The sequence below is a fragment of the Gossypium arboreum genome, chromosome 5 (assembly GCF_025698485.1).
Source record: "Gossypium arboreum isolate Shixiya-1 chromosome 5, ASM2569848v2, whole genome shotgun sequence".
Lineage (NCBI taxonomy): Eukaryota > Viridiplantae > Streptophyta > Magnoliopsida > Malvales > Malvaceae > Gossypium > Gossypium arboreum.
In genome coordinates, this window is record NC_069074.1 from 13024436 (window position 1) to 13037670 (window position 13235).

Sequence of the window (13235 nt, forward strand, 5' to 3'; positions counted from 1 at the left end):
TTCATTTTTGTGGAGTGATTCCATCTCCTCTTGCATAGCAAACATCCACTTTTCTGAGTCTTCACAGCTAATCGCCTCAGAATAATTAAATGGCTCTTGATTCGCATATATATCTTCACCACATTTAAAGCATAAGCAACTAGATCAACCTCGGCATACTTCTTTGGAGGTTTAATTTCTCTTCTTGTCCTGTTTTTGGCGATAGAGTATTGCGGTGAAGAAGCAACTCTATTCTCAATTTTTGTACTGGCTTGAGGAGTTGATTCTGTATTAATCGATACTCCACCGCTTTTGGTTTTCTTTATTGGAAGAGTCTTTAAGAGATAAGTTAGGTAGCATAGCGGTTTCATCAAAACAACATCTCTGCTAATCACAACTTTTCTATTTTCGGGACACCATAACTTATAGCCTTTTACACCACTTTATAACCAAGAAAACGCATTTAATGGATCTCGGTTCCAATTTTCCATTATCAACATGAGCATACGCAGACACCCAAAATCTTTAAATCGAATAATTAGCGGGATTACGGACCATACCTCTTGTGGAGTCTTTTCTCAATGGCAACGGATGGAGATCGGTTGATAAAAAACATGCAAGAGAGGTCGTACGCCAAAATGACTTCGGTAAGTTGGCATTTGACAACATACATCGAACCTTCTCCATGATCGTTCGTTCATTCGTTTTGCAACGCCGCTTTTGTTGTGGAGTATGACGAATCGTCAAGTGTCTCATGATCCCTTCGACTTGCACAATCTATTAAACTCATCGTAATGAACTCTAAGCCATTGTCTGCACGGAGGTATTTTATCTGCTTTTCCGTCTGCTTTTCAATCATAATTTTCCAAGACTTAAATGTGGAAAACACATCGCTTTTCGCTTCGGGAAGAACGCCCAAACTTTTCGGAAAATCATCAATAAAGGTTAGCATATAATTAGCTCCACCTCTCAAGGCACTCGGACGGCCCCACGATCGAATGGATATACTCCAACGTTTCTTTCGTGTTATGGATTCCTCTAGTGAATCGAACTCTCTTTGCTTCCCAAAACACAGTGCTCACGAAATTCGGTTTGCAAATTCCTTGCCCATTAAGAAGTCCTCTTTGCTTAATTCGCCATGCCATTCTCACTTATATGCCCTAGGCGCATATGCCAAAGTTTAGTAATATCATCATCCGACAAGGAAGAGGAAGCGACAATTGCATCACCAAGAATAAAGAGAACCCTCAGAAACATATAACTTGGCAATCTTTCTTTGCCCTTTCATCACAACAAGGACCCTTTGAAATCTTTAAAACCCCACTTTCACCGTGTGTATCTGCATTCTTTTGAATCAAGAGTACTCAACGAAATTAAATTTCTTTTCAATTCGGAACATGTCGCACGTCACTAAGTGTTCTGACAACTCCATCAAACATCTTAACTTTAATTGTTCCAACACCGCGATTTTACATGAAGCATTATTTCCCATCAAAACAACACCTTCAGATCTTCGTTTCATAAGTTGTAAACCAATCCCGATTGGGACTCATGTGGAAGGTGCAACTGAATCAAGTATCCACTCCTCGCTTACTTTAGAATCATTGACAGAAGCAACTAGAAGTTCACCATCGCTGTAGTCTTCTACAACATCAGCTTCACCGGAATTTTCTGGCTGTTTTCCCTTTTGATTCGCAGCCTCCCTTTTAATCTTATTTTGTAGCTTATAGCACTCAGATTTAATGTGCCCTTTCTTCTTGCAGAAGTTGCAAGTTTTACCTCTGTTTGAAGATTTCGATCTACCCTTAGATTTACCACGAGGATTCCGTTCCTGTGTTCTACCACGATCATCATCAACATTCCGGTCTTGTCTCCCACGAACAATGAGACCCTCTCCCTGAGAGTTGGGTTTAACCACAAGATGCTTCATCTTATCATACGAGGTTAAAGAATCATAAACCTCATCAACTGTGAGAGACTCACGGCTATATAAAATCGTGTCTCTAAAGGTTGAATAAGACGGGGGCAACGAACAAAGTAGAATCAACCCTAGATCTTCCTTATCATACTGAACCTCCATGGCCTCCAAGTTTGAGAGAATTTCTTTAAACACCATTAAGTGTTCGTGTACGACGCACCTTCCTCCAAACGATGAGCATAAAGACGCCGCTTCATATGCAACTTGCTTGTTAGAGTTTTCGACATACATATTTGTTCTAGCCTCTTCCATAATGCAATGCGAGTTTTCTCTTTCATCACATCCTGCAAAATTTCGTTGGACAAATGCGATGTAATTGTGTTAATGCCTTTCGGTCCTTACGCTTCTTCTCTTCATCTGTTAATGTCGAAGGCATCTTATCTATCCCTAGCAGGCATCCTCTAGATCCATCTGTGCAAGAACGCTTGCATCTTAATTTGCCACAACGCAAATCGGTGTTGCGATCCAACAATGAATTTCATACTTCAAAGACGCCATTACCGTGATCGAGATGAATAACCGGAAGCTCGATACCAATTTGTGAAAAATAAAATAGAATAAAATAAATAAAATAAAGAACACATAAATTTTACGTGAAACCCTTTCGGAAAAAAAAACCACAGGCGAGAGAGAAGAAAATTCACTATGTCGAAAAATTTTTACTCAAATACAAGAGGAATAGACTATGTCTATTTATAGGCTTGCAAAGCCATATTCTAGTAGGATTGAAACACCTTATTCTAATCAATATAAAATAGATGGAGTTTAATAAGGTTTAAAACCTTATTCTAAAATAAAATAAAAGAAGTCTAGTTCTATATGGATTTTACTTTTATTTTATTTTCCATCGTATTTTATTTAAATAAGAATTTGGGTCACTTAATTCTAACAGATGGAATCATTAAACGTTGTATCCCAAGCATTAAAACTGAAAATCCTTGTTTATTCATGCGTTGGTTTTCACCCGTATCAATTCTGGAGTATTTGATTAGTAGTTTTCATCCCATATCAAGGCTTTATTTACCATTGCTTCTTAAACCCCAAAAGCATTTTTGAAGTAAAAAGTTAAAGCAATTTCTTTTAGCTTTTGTGTTTGGCAAAAATGCTTTTAGGAATAAATTATAATTTTAGCCCATTTTATATAATATTTATATGGTATATGTAATAATTTTCTTATTAAAATTTATTTTATATATAATATTATATATTTAATTTTTATTGATCATATTTTATTACTTAAAATATAGTTTATATATTTAAATTTAAATGGATGAATAATTAATATTAATTGCTTAAAAATATTTAAAATTTATATTTCATATATTAAAATATTAACAACAAATTATAATAAATTATTTTTTATATTTGTGAAACCATCTTTTATTTCAAATTTTAAATTTAATGAAAATAGGGGAATCGACTTTTTGAAGATAAAACATGGAGTAGCCACTGATCCCTTTGTTTTGGTGTGATCAGGTCACCTAAAAATTTGGTTATTTTAATAAAACATTTCTTTTTTACTAAAACAACGATTTTCGTCTTACGACAATATGAGAAAACGGGTTCGGGAGTCGGTTACGCATGAGGAAGGATTAGCACCCTCACTACGCCCAAAATTGGTACCAAACCGATTAAATATTGTCCTTATGTCTAAGCTAAAAAATGTTTTTGAAATGTGATTCTCTTTTGATAACATTTGAATAACCCGAGTTAGTCACCAAAATTCTCTTGCCTAAGAGGAATATAGGACCACATCCAGCACGATAGGACCTGATCCTTTAAGCCCTCGAAAACATGATGAATTTTGACTTCCAAAAATTTATACGTTGAAAACCGTAAAAGGATACCCAATTATTTAGTCCAACGAGAAAATCGAAACCCCGCACAGTAAGGTACAGTTCTTCGAATTTCTAAACATCGAGCATTGCCTTATTTTTTAGAGTTTTGAAGAAACATGAGGGAAATTCTAAAGGGGATGTTCGATTATTTTGAACCAATAGGAAATTGCAACCCAGCACGATAGGGCACGATTCCCCGAATTGCCAAACATCGAACATTACCTTCGTTTTGGAGAGTTTTTAGAAAACATAAGTGTAATTCAAAAGGGACCTTCGATTATTTTGAACAAACGAGAAATTGCAACCCAGCACGATAGGGCACTATTCCGCGAATTGTCGAATATCGAACATCACCTTCGTTTAAAGGATTTTTAAAAGACATAGGTGAAATTCTAAAGGGACCCTCGATTACTTTGAGCAAACGAGAAATTGCAACCCAACACTTTAGGGCACGATTCCTCGAATTGCCAAATATCAGATATCGCCTTCGTTTTAAAGAATTTTTTTTAAAAAAAATGAATAATTATAAAACTAGCTTAAAACGTATTAACGCGACTCGAAATAAGACGAAATTAATCATAAAAAATTGGATTTTATAAAACCACATTTCATAAACCAAGTGGAAAATGATGATATGGGATAATGGACACATATGATACGATCAACTAACAAACTAACAATTAAGTATAGCTAACCTAAAAAATGTAACCCGATTACAATAATGCATGGAGAATAATTAACATGACAATATAAAACAACGAACAAATAACATGCAACAATAATATGCATCGCGTAATATAATATGACTACTACTAGATACACAAAACGAAATGCAAATCAAAGAAGAGATATGGTATAAAACTATTTTAAAATAACGACGAATAAATGGACATATAAAATATGGGTTGACAAATTTGTATAAAAAAACTAAGAATAGATATACAATCTTTTTAAACAGATATTATAGAGTAAAAGTTTGAATCGAATTGCACGTAAAGTGTTTTGAGCACGAATCCATTTAAAAGTTAACAAAATACATGATAATTTAAAATAATATATATAATACGAAAGAATAATAAAGATATATGACAAGACATAATACACAAAATAGATTTATAAAACATATGTACATGCGAATTTATTGTAAAAGAGATCATGAGATTAATAATAATGTATATATATATATAGTTAATCTAAAATTATATACATACCCTTATATCAAAATATTTAAACAAGTGATTATGTAAAACACAAAAGAAATATAATATCAAGAAATATTCAAAAATAATCATTTTATAATTACAAAGACGAAATTTCTAAAATAGTTTAGCATACACATAAAGAAAATACTTGATAAATCATAAAACAAAAAGTGTTTTAAATAGAAAAATCTATTAAAGTAATATGTGTGTTAATATATATACATATAAATTTAAAAGCAAATACATGTAAAATAACATATAAATGATAACATGTAGGCTTAAATTAATTTTATAATAAATTACATAGTAAATTTAATAACATGCTTATATATATATATATATATATATATGTAGAAAACTATATGTACAAAAATACATAGATTTAGAGATATATAATGGATGAAGCATAGGCATCGATTAATATATATACATACTTATGTAATAATAATTTGAAAGATATATTATATAGGATTATGTAATACAAATTAAGAATGAACTTAAAAGACATTAAACGTATAAAATAATACAAAGTTGATAATATTCATAAAATGAAACTAACTTTATTATAAAATACATATATATTTGTATAATGGTGTATACAAAAAAATATTTACGTAAAATAGTGTATAAAAATATGAAAATATAATTATCCAAAAAAGAATAGCAAATGATACATAGTGATAAACACGAATTAAAAAGCAAAAAAAAAAAAATGAAGGAAAAGCAAATTATTTGAAATCAAATTAAGGATAATTTACAAATGAAATAGTTTAAAGGGCCAGTATATAAAGCGCACGATTGTGCGAGGACTAGAAATGGGAATATCCTCGATTCCAAAGCGCAGCACTACACCGTGGACTAAATGAAAATGTTTGCGAATTAGGGAACCAAATAATAAAAAAAAGGGGAAAATAACAAGTAAGGCACAATTGCATGCCCGCGTAAAAGAGGAGGACTAAACCCACAAATAACCCTTCACCGCAAAAACACGCTGGTCTCGAGGGTATTCGGGTCGGATCCGATCAGGCGTGGTCCGTACGGCGTCGTTTTAGGGCTACCAGGTTAAGCCTTAAATGACATCACTTCCTCCTGTAAGTTAAAAAGAAAAAGAAAGAGAAAACCTAAGGTAAATCTAAGCGCCGCAGCAACAAAAGAAAGAAAAGGAAAGGGAAAACCCTAAGAGTTCGCCCCTTTTTCAATCTGCTATCCGGCCACCGTCATTCCACCATTGAAATCGGTGGACGAGAGCCTGCAGAGGAACCGTCCTATATCTAAGCTTTAAACCTCATATCGAAAGTCAGACTTTACCCTCGAGGGACCGATCTCAGCCTTCGATTTCGGCGAAGAGGAAACCGTCTCCGATGGCTCGTATGCGAAGGTAAGGCCTCTCTTTTCTTCCTTTTCGATTCTTATGTTCGAAATGTGCAATATATAAAACTGGAGAAACAAGAAACGGAGGGGAAAACGAATCAAAAAAAGGAACCTGAATCTGAATCTCACCTTTCAATTTCTTTTGCGTTTTGTATTTCCAAATGTATCGATTGTGCGCGTAACCTTTTACAAAGACTAAAATTCTCGCTTTATAGCCGAAAATGATAGAAATAAATAAATAACAATACAAATTCTTTCTTTGCTTTCGCATTGGGTATGTGCTACTGTTGTTTTGTCGTTTGTTTTCTTTCATTTATTCTGTGCTACGCGCGGCACGGGTCTGGGTCATGCGACGGAGGCGGTGTGCATGGTCACTGGAGGGTACGGAGGCTGTGGGCGAGGCTTATTGCTGGCTGAGAGAGAGAGAACCTTAGGGTTCTGTCTGTTCTAAAAAAATTTTGGGCCATTTGGGCCGGTGTCATTTTGGGGTTGGGTCTAGTTTAGTTATTGAGTCTAGATTTAGCTATTTTGGTCTTGGGTTTTAATATTAGTTTGGGCTTGTAATAGGTATTAGCCTATAAGAGGACACTAAATGGACTATGAGTTTATTTATTTATTTTTTTTTTTGGTTTTTAGTGGGCCAGGCCAAAATTGGTCATTACAATATTCTTATTAAGATATCATAATATTAACTACATTATTTAAATGCATATTTATTACTTTATAACATAATGTCTAAAATAGACATTTTATTTATTAAAAGTACTTTTTGACAAGAATACTAAACACTTAAATCTCAAATTGAACTTCTCAAAATCACTTTTTCATAATATTTTTAAAAGCACTTTTTAAAACAATACTAAACCGCCCCAAATCTAAAATCTTTGGTTAGATAAATGAACAGTTATTTATTATATTACAATTAGGATTAAGTTGTAACTTTGGGTTTCCTGTTATAGGATATGTACTTTTTTTCATTGAATAATGAGACAACATAAATGGATTAACTCTAGTTGAAATTTATATAAAAATATTTTCTTTTAACAAATTTTAAAATTTGAATCCTAAATTTTGTTTATTTTATTTCTCTGTTTCTATTATAGAAAAATAATTATCAAAACATGTTTTGACGTTTTAATGTTTGAAAATAATTTTTATTTTTATTTATCAAACATTTTTAATTTTAAAAATAAAAATAGAAAATATTTTCAAAAAGTATCTATTTTTTTTTTACTCCAGTATTCACACTACTGATGAATGGTAAGTAAGCAAATCTCATGCACTTAGAATGTAAATTGTAGATGTCAAGTTGAGGATTTGACTATAATTTGAGCACTAAATTATAATTAACCCTGAATTGTATTCTTTTTAATTTAGATGCCAATCTTTTTAGTGCAAACTGCAATCTCCAAAATCAAATAGTGCCAAATCTAACACTTACAGGTACGTGCATTTTCATACATACATACATACATATACATAAAATTTAGTTTATTACCTTAAACAACTCTAATTATAACGCCAATCCATTGAGAAAGAAGAAAGTAATAAACCCAATTGAATTTGGGAGCAGCTAAACAAATCGACCGCAGCTAAAAATTTAAAGCAGCTAGAGCAAGAGATAAACGTTTCACAATGCAGCAGCAAGGCAACTTTCAACCGTCAGTAGTGTTGACCCCACTCCTGGTTGGTGGGAGGAGGAGGAGAGTCAACCTATCAAAACTATTATGAAACTTTTAATTATTAAATGAATGAAACACATTTTTATTTGCAGCGGCATCAATAATTCTCACTTTGCATGACCACATTGATTTTATATATACAACCATCATTTTTTAAAAAAAAAAAAATGAAAAGAAAAGATAAAGAGAACAATAACACCCTTCTTTTTCAGAAAAGGAAGGAGAGCGGTCCCTCCCAGTATATTAAATTAGCACACTCGTTTCAAGAAATTATTAGCAAAGAAAAGGATGGCAATTGCAGTAAGCACGTGGGAATCCATTCACACCAAACCTTAATTTTATTAAAAACATAATTTTTACATTGAAGGATCAGATTAGAATATTCCTTTGAAATTGGGAATGAGTTCTTGCTTGTTTTCTTTTAGGCTGCATTCTGAGTCCCCAATTCCTGCATACCACGCGTCTGCTGCCACTTTATAATTTTCATAACCTAACGCTAGGAATATTATACTAATTATGTTGTTTCAAGCAATTATATGAGTTTATATCCCCAAAGCCAAAAGATATTAAATTGGGAAAATAAAATGTTGACAAAGGTCATGTATGTGCAATTGTGCATATAAAATCTAAAACATTAATTATTCACTGAATGTAGAAAGATTAGAAAATTACGATCCTAAATATTTTAAAACTCTTATCACTGCACATCTTTTCCATTTAAAGCTAGAATCGAACAGTACATTTTTTTATTAGATAAAAGCTAAACATGGGAACATGTTTTTGATAGAAGATACAAAAATGTTGGACAATATATACATTTATAAAGTGTATGAGTCTAGGAAGTGTATGTTACAACGTATGTATGATAAAATTAGAAAAAGGACGGATAGAAACAAAATTATTCATACATAGCTTTTATAAAAGATAAAGCTGGAAAAATATTCGTTTATGGTGGGATTTAATCGCATATGACATATATATATATATATATATATAATTTGCAGGATGTACCTAATAGACAAGTCAGATTGCATTTATCAAAAGTTGAATTTATATGATTCCAAGTGATGAATGATATCACAAAAGAAAGATGATATTGATACAAAAATAAGCAACAAATAAATTGAGATGTTTATAGTATTTTTTTAAAGTTTATATTTATATATGATATAAAATTTTACTTCTAATAAATATTAAAGTTTTAATATATATTAAATTTATATTGATTTTAATGGACATCCATTTAATAATTTAATATTCTTACCACTCTCCATTGGATGTCAATTGGTAAATAATGTGCCTCGTTAATATCTTACAAGATAAAACCTTGAGAGAAAAAAAAATTCCTAGTGAAAGAAAAAAATTACATATATTTATAATATGCGTAACATGCTGCCCTATTAAAAACTTTATCAAAAAAACTCAATGAGATAAAACCTCGGTTAAGAGAAAAATAATACAACGTGTATTTAATTTTCTCGTGACTTAGAGGTGTTCATGGGTCAGGCTGGGCCGGATTTGGTTCGGGCTTAACTAAAAATCATGCCCATTTATTGGGCTCAGGCCGTGCCAAAAAACATGTCTAAAATTTTACCTAAGCCCGACTTGGATAAAAATACTAAAACTTGGGCCAGCTTGACCTACCAGATTAATTTTATATTATTTTAAATATATATAATACATCAAAATACTAAAACATCAAAATAAATATTTTCCAACAAATTGAAAATAATTTTTAAAAATATGTAGACTTAAATAACACTATGATAAATACAACTTAACAGGCAAATGTCTCTAAAATAATAAAAAAAATTAACGAATGCCTCTAAAATAATAAGAAAATTAACAATAAAATAAGTTTTATATAATATCCAAATAATAACAACAAAATAGTAGCAACATAATAGTAAAATGGTAGCAAAATAGGGAGAAAATAACAATAAAATAACATTCAAAAATAAAAAAAAATGTAGATTTTTTTTTGTCATTTAATGAATTTGGGCCGGGTCGGCCCGGGCCCAGGCTAAAAATACCTTGCCCAAGGCCCGCTCATTTTTTAAACGGGCCTTATTTTTTTGTCTAAGCCCATTTTTCGGGCCTATATTTTTGCCCAAACCCTCCCACATTTCAGGCGGGTTTCGGGCCGAGCCGGGTAGCCCGACCCATGAACACCTCTACTCGTGACAACATCACATGATATCTCAAATTTTATGTATTCAACCTTGAATGTTACTTTTTCAAATGATCACTTGAACGTTTTTACTAAACATTTATATAATTGTTCTTTTGAAATGAGTGAGAAAATTTTTGGAGAAATATATTTTTATCTTTTTTGAAGTTTCAACAATAATCATAACAGACTTTGATCATGATCCTTTTATAAAAATACAATGTTCAAATCAAATCAATCCATATATTGAAAAGTTTCCTGAAAATTTTTATATACTTCTAGCATTTTAAATCTTTTAAGAATTTTAATATAAACTTTCGCATGTCAAATTTTTCTTGAACTGCCAGAGTATTAAGATATCTAAAAATTATTGCATTCACCATAAAAGAATATTATATATTTTATAATCAATGTCAAGATTTAGCGAAAAACTTCATTTTTTAAAAACTTACTCATTTGTACTCCATTGGTTGTATACCTTTAGATGTTTGAATTGTTGGTCCAGGAAATTTAACGAATTTAATTCTAATTAAATAGGGTCTTTCCCCAAGCTAATCTATGTCAATATTTCTCAACATATTTATTGAAGATCATCATTGTTATTTCAATTATAATAATGCATGCAAAACTGTCGTTGACAATTTTTTATTTTTTATAGTTCCATATTTTTTTCATATTGATGTGACTTATTAAAATCTCTTTACTAATCATGGTCAAATGGTAGTGAAAATTTTTTTTGAGAATTGAAAGCGTAAGGTCGAATCCTTCCGATATATATTTTTTTTCTTCTATCCAAATACGGTTAATATTTATATATTTTTGTGATCAACCCCAAATATATTTAGATACATATAAATTAAAATCATATTAAAAGCAACAATATTATCTATAACAAATTAGATTTAAGACAAGTCATGATCGCCAGCGAGATTGATCGAACAGTATTTATGTTGGGAGCATCTAGTAGCCTCTACACAGGGTTCTAATATTATGTTTTCAAACGCGATAACTCCATCTTTTCTTGTTGCTTCCTAGTAAAGCCACGTCATATCCGCACGATACAAATCACTTTGGCTTCCAGGAAAAAGCAACTCGCTCCAACATAAAAGTAAAACATGGTTAAATACTTGGTAATATTTTTTTATTATTACTATAATACCCCATGGAAAACGTGTGTTCCTTTTTTGGGTTGAATTGTTTGTGTCATTTTTGAACGGCGTTAAGGGTTGTTTGGTCACAAGCTGGTCTTGTAATATTTATTAAGGATTAAGTTGTGAATTAAACAACAACCTCACAAGTTTTAGATTTCTTGAAATATTCTCTTTTGTTTACTGAGTTGCTTTTAATGGAGTCGGATGGAATTATCAGCCTCTTTGATTCGTGTTGGTTTGAGATGGAAATATTCAAAGAACAGACATCTCCATCAACATCTACGGTTTCGGAACCAAACCAAAATCTCCGAGTTGAAGAAACATCATCGAAACCAGAGTTTACACGCACCCCATCTCTCCATACAAGGTCCATGAGCGACCAGTTGAGCTTAAACAGCACAAGCTTCATAGGTTCAGCTTCGTTGTCGCCTGACTCGGTTCTCCACTCACCAAAGCTGCATAAAATCATCTCGGGCAAAGAAATGACGGAAGAAGAGTTGCAAGATAACGGGAGTAGAATCCAAGAAGAACCCAAAAAGGAGACAGCAGCAAGCAACAGGAGAAGTAGTAGAAGGAAAAAGGGTACAAGCAAGAGCTTGTCAGACTTGGAATTTGAGGAGCTAAAAGGGTTTATGGATCTGGGGTTTGTATTCTCAGAGGAAGATAACAAGGATTCAAGGTTGGTTGAAATAATCCCTGGCTTGCAAAGATTGGGAAGGAAAGATGGTGAAGAAGAGAATAAAGAAGCTGCAGGTGCTGAAGATGATGATAGGGCTGAAGTTTCAAGGCCTTACCTATCAGAAGCATGGCATGTTTCAGAAAGAAGAAGAAAGGAAAACCCTTTGATGAATTGGAGAGTCCCTGCTTTGGGTAATGAGGTTGACGTCAAAGACAGCCTTAGATGGTGGGCTCATACTGTTGCCTCTACTGTTAAATGATTCCATGAGAGTTGAGCTTTGAGAATTCCCACCTCATACATAGGTTTGGGGTTTTTTCATTGGGGGATTTTCCCAAATATCTCTCCGGTTTTCTTTTTGACGGTTTCAATTACTCGGTTGTCTTTGTTTTTTTCTTGTAAATAGAAATTATTTTTCGTCAATGAAATTACTGAATCTTTACTTGAAAGTTTTTTTATGCTTTTGTATTTTATTAATTTCAACACTTTTAATCGTTCGTTTTAATTTTACAAGTTCTCATTACAAATTGAACCATGAATAAGTCTCTGTTTTGTTGGAACTAAGGTATTGATGCAATCGCCTATCAAACTGGAAAAAGTGGAGGAACCGAAATATATAAGTCAAATTTCTGGAAAAATCAGGTGAAGTTGTTTGGGAGGAAGTTTCCGCAGAAAAATCAGATTCATGAATACAACATCTGAAATTGGCTCACGCCCTTGTCTGATAGTTAAGTGTAAACCCAAAGTAAACTTCGTCTTCAACTTTCAGTTCAGGCAACTCTTATTTAATCTTATCTTTTCTTAGTAGTAGTTGATAATAGTCACGTTGTAAAAAAAAGATGTTTATACCCCACAAAAATATTAATGAAGTTAAATGTTGGAATGTAAACTCACTACCGATAACCTAACAGATGCGGATTGCTGCTGCTTCCTTTTTTTTTTTTAATAATTGAAGGCTATGGTGTTCTACACTTCTACTTGGTTAATGCAAGGTTTTAATATTGATCTATGGGCCGATCGTGAGATTGTCATCGCCTTAAATATCTAAATACATTAGATAAGGGCATTTTAAGGCCCATGATAGCAATGGATTTGATCTATAAGATTACATCTGTAATTTCGATGTTAAGTGCCCAACAAAAAGCTGCACAAAAGAGGGCATCTGATATCGGAAGGGTTTCAACTCTC

The 13235-nt window shown here is 32.4% G+C and overlaps 1 protein-coding gene across 1 annotated transcript; it reads left to right on the top strand.

Moving 5' to 3' along the window:
• The first annotated feature begins 11416 nt into the window (after positions 1-11416).
• On the top strand, positions 11417-12496 carry LOC108451942 (uncharacterized). Its single transcript, XM_017749658.2, has one exon. The coding sequence runs from the start codon at positions 11566-11568 to the stop codon at positions 12307-12309; it is 744 nt and encodes a 247-aa protein (XP_017605147.1). The 5' UTR covers positions 11417-11565; the 3' UTR covers positions 12310-12496.
• Positions 12497-13235: the final 739 nt, after the last annotated feature.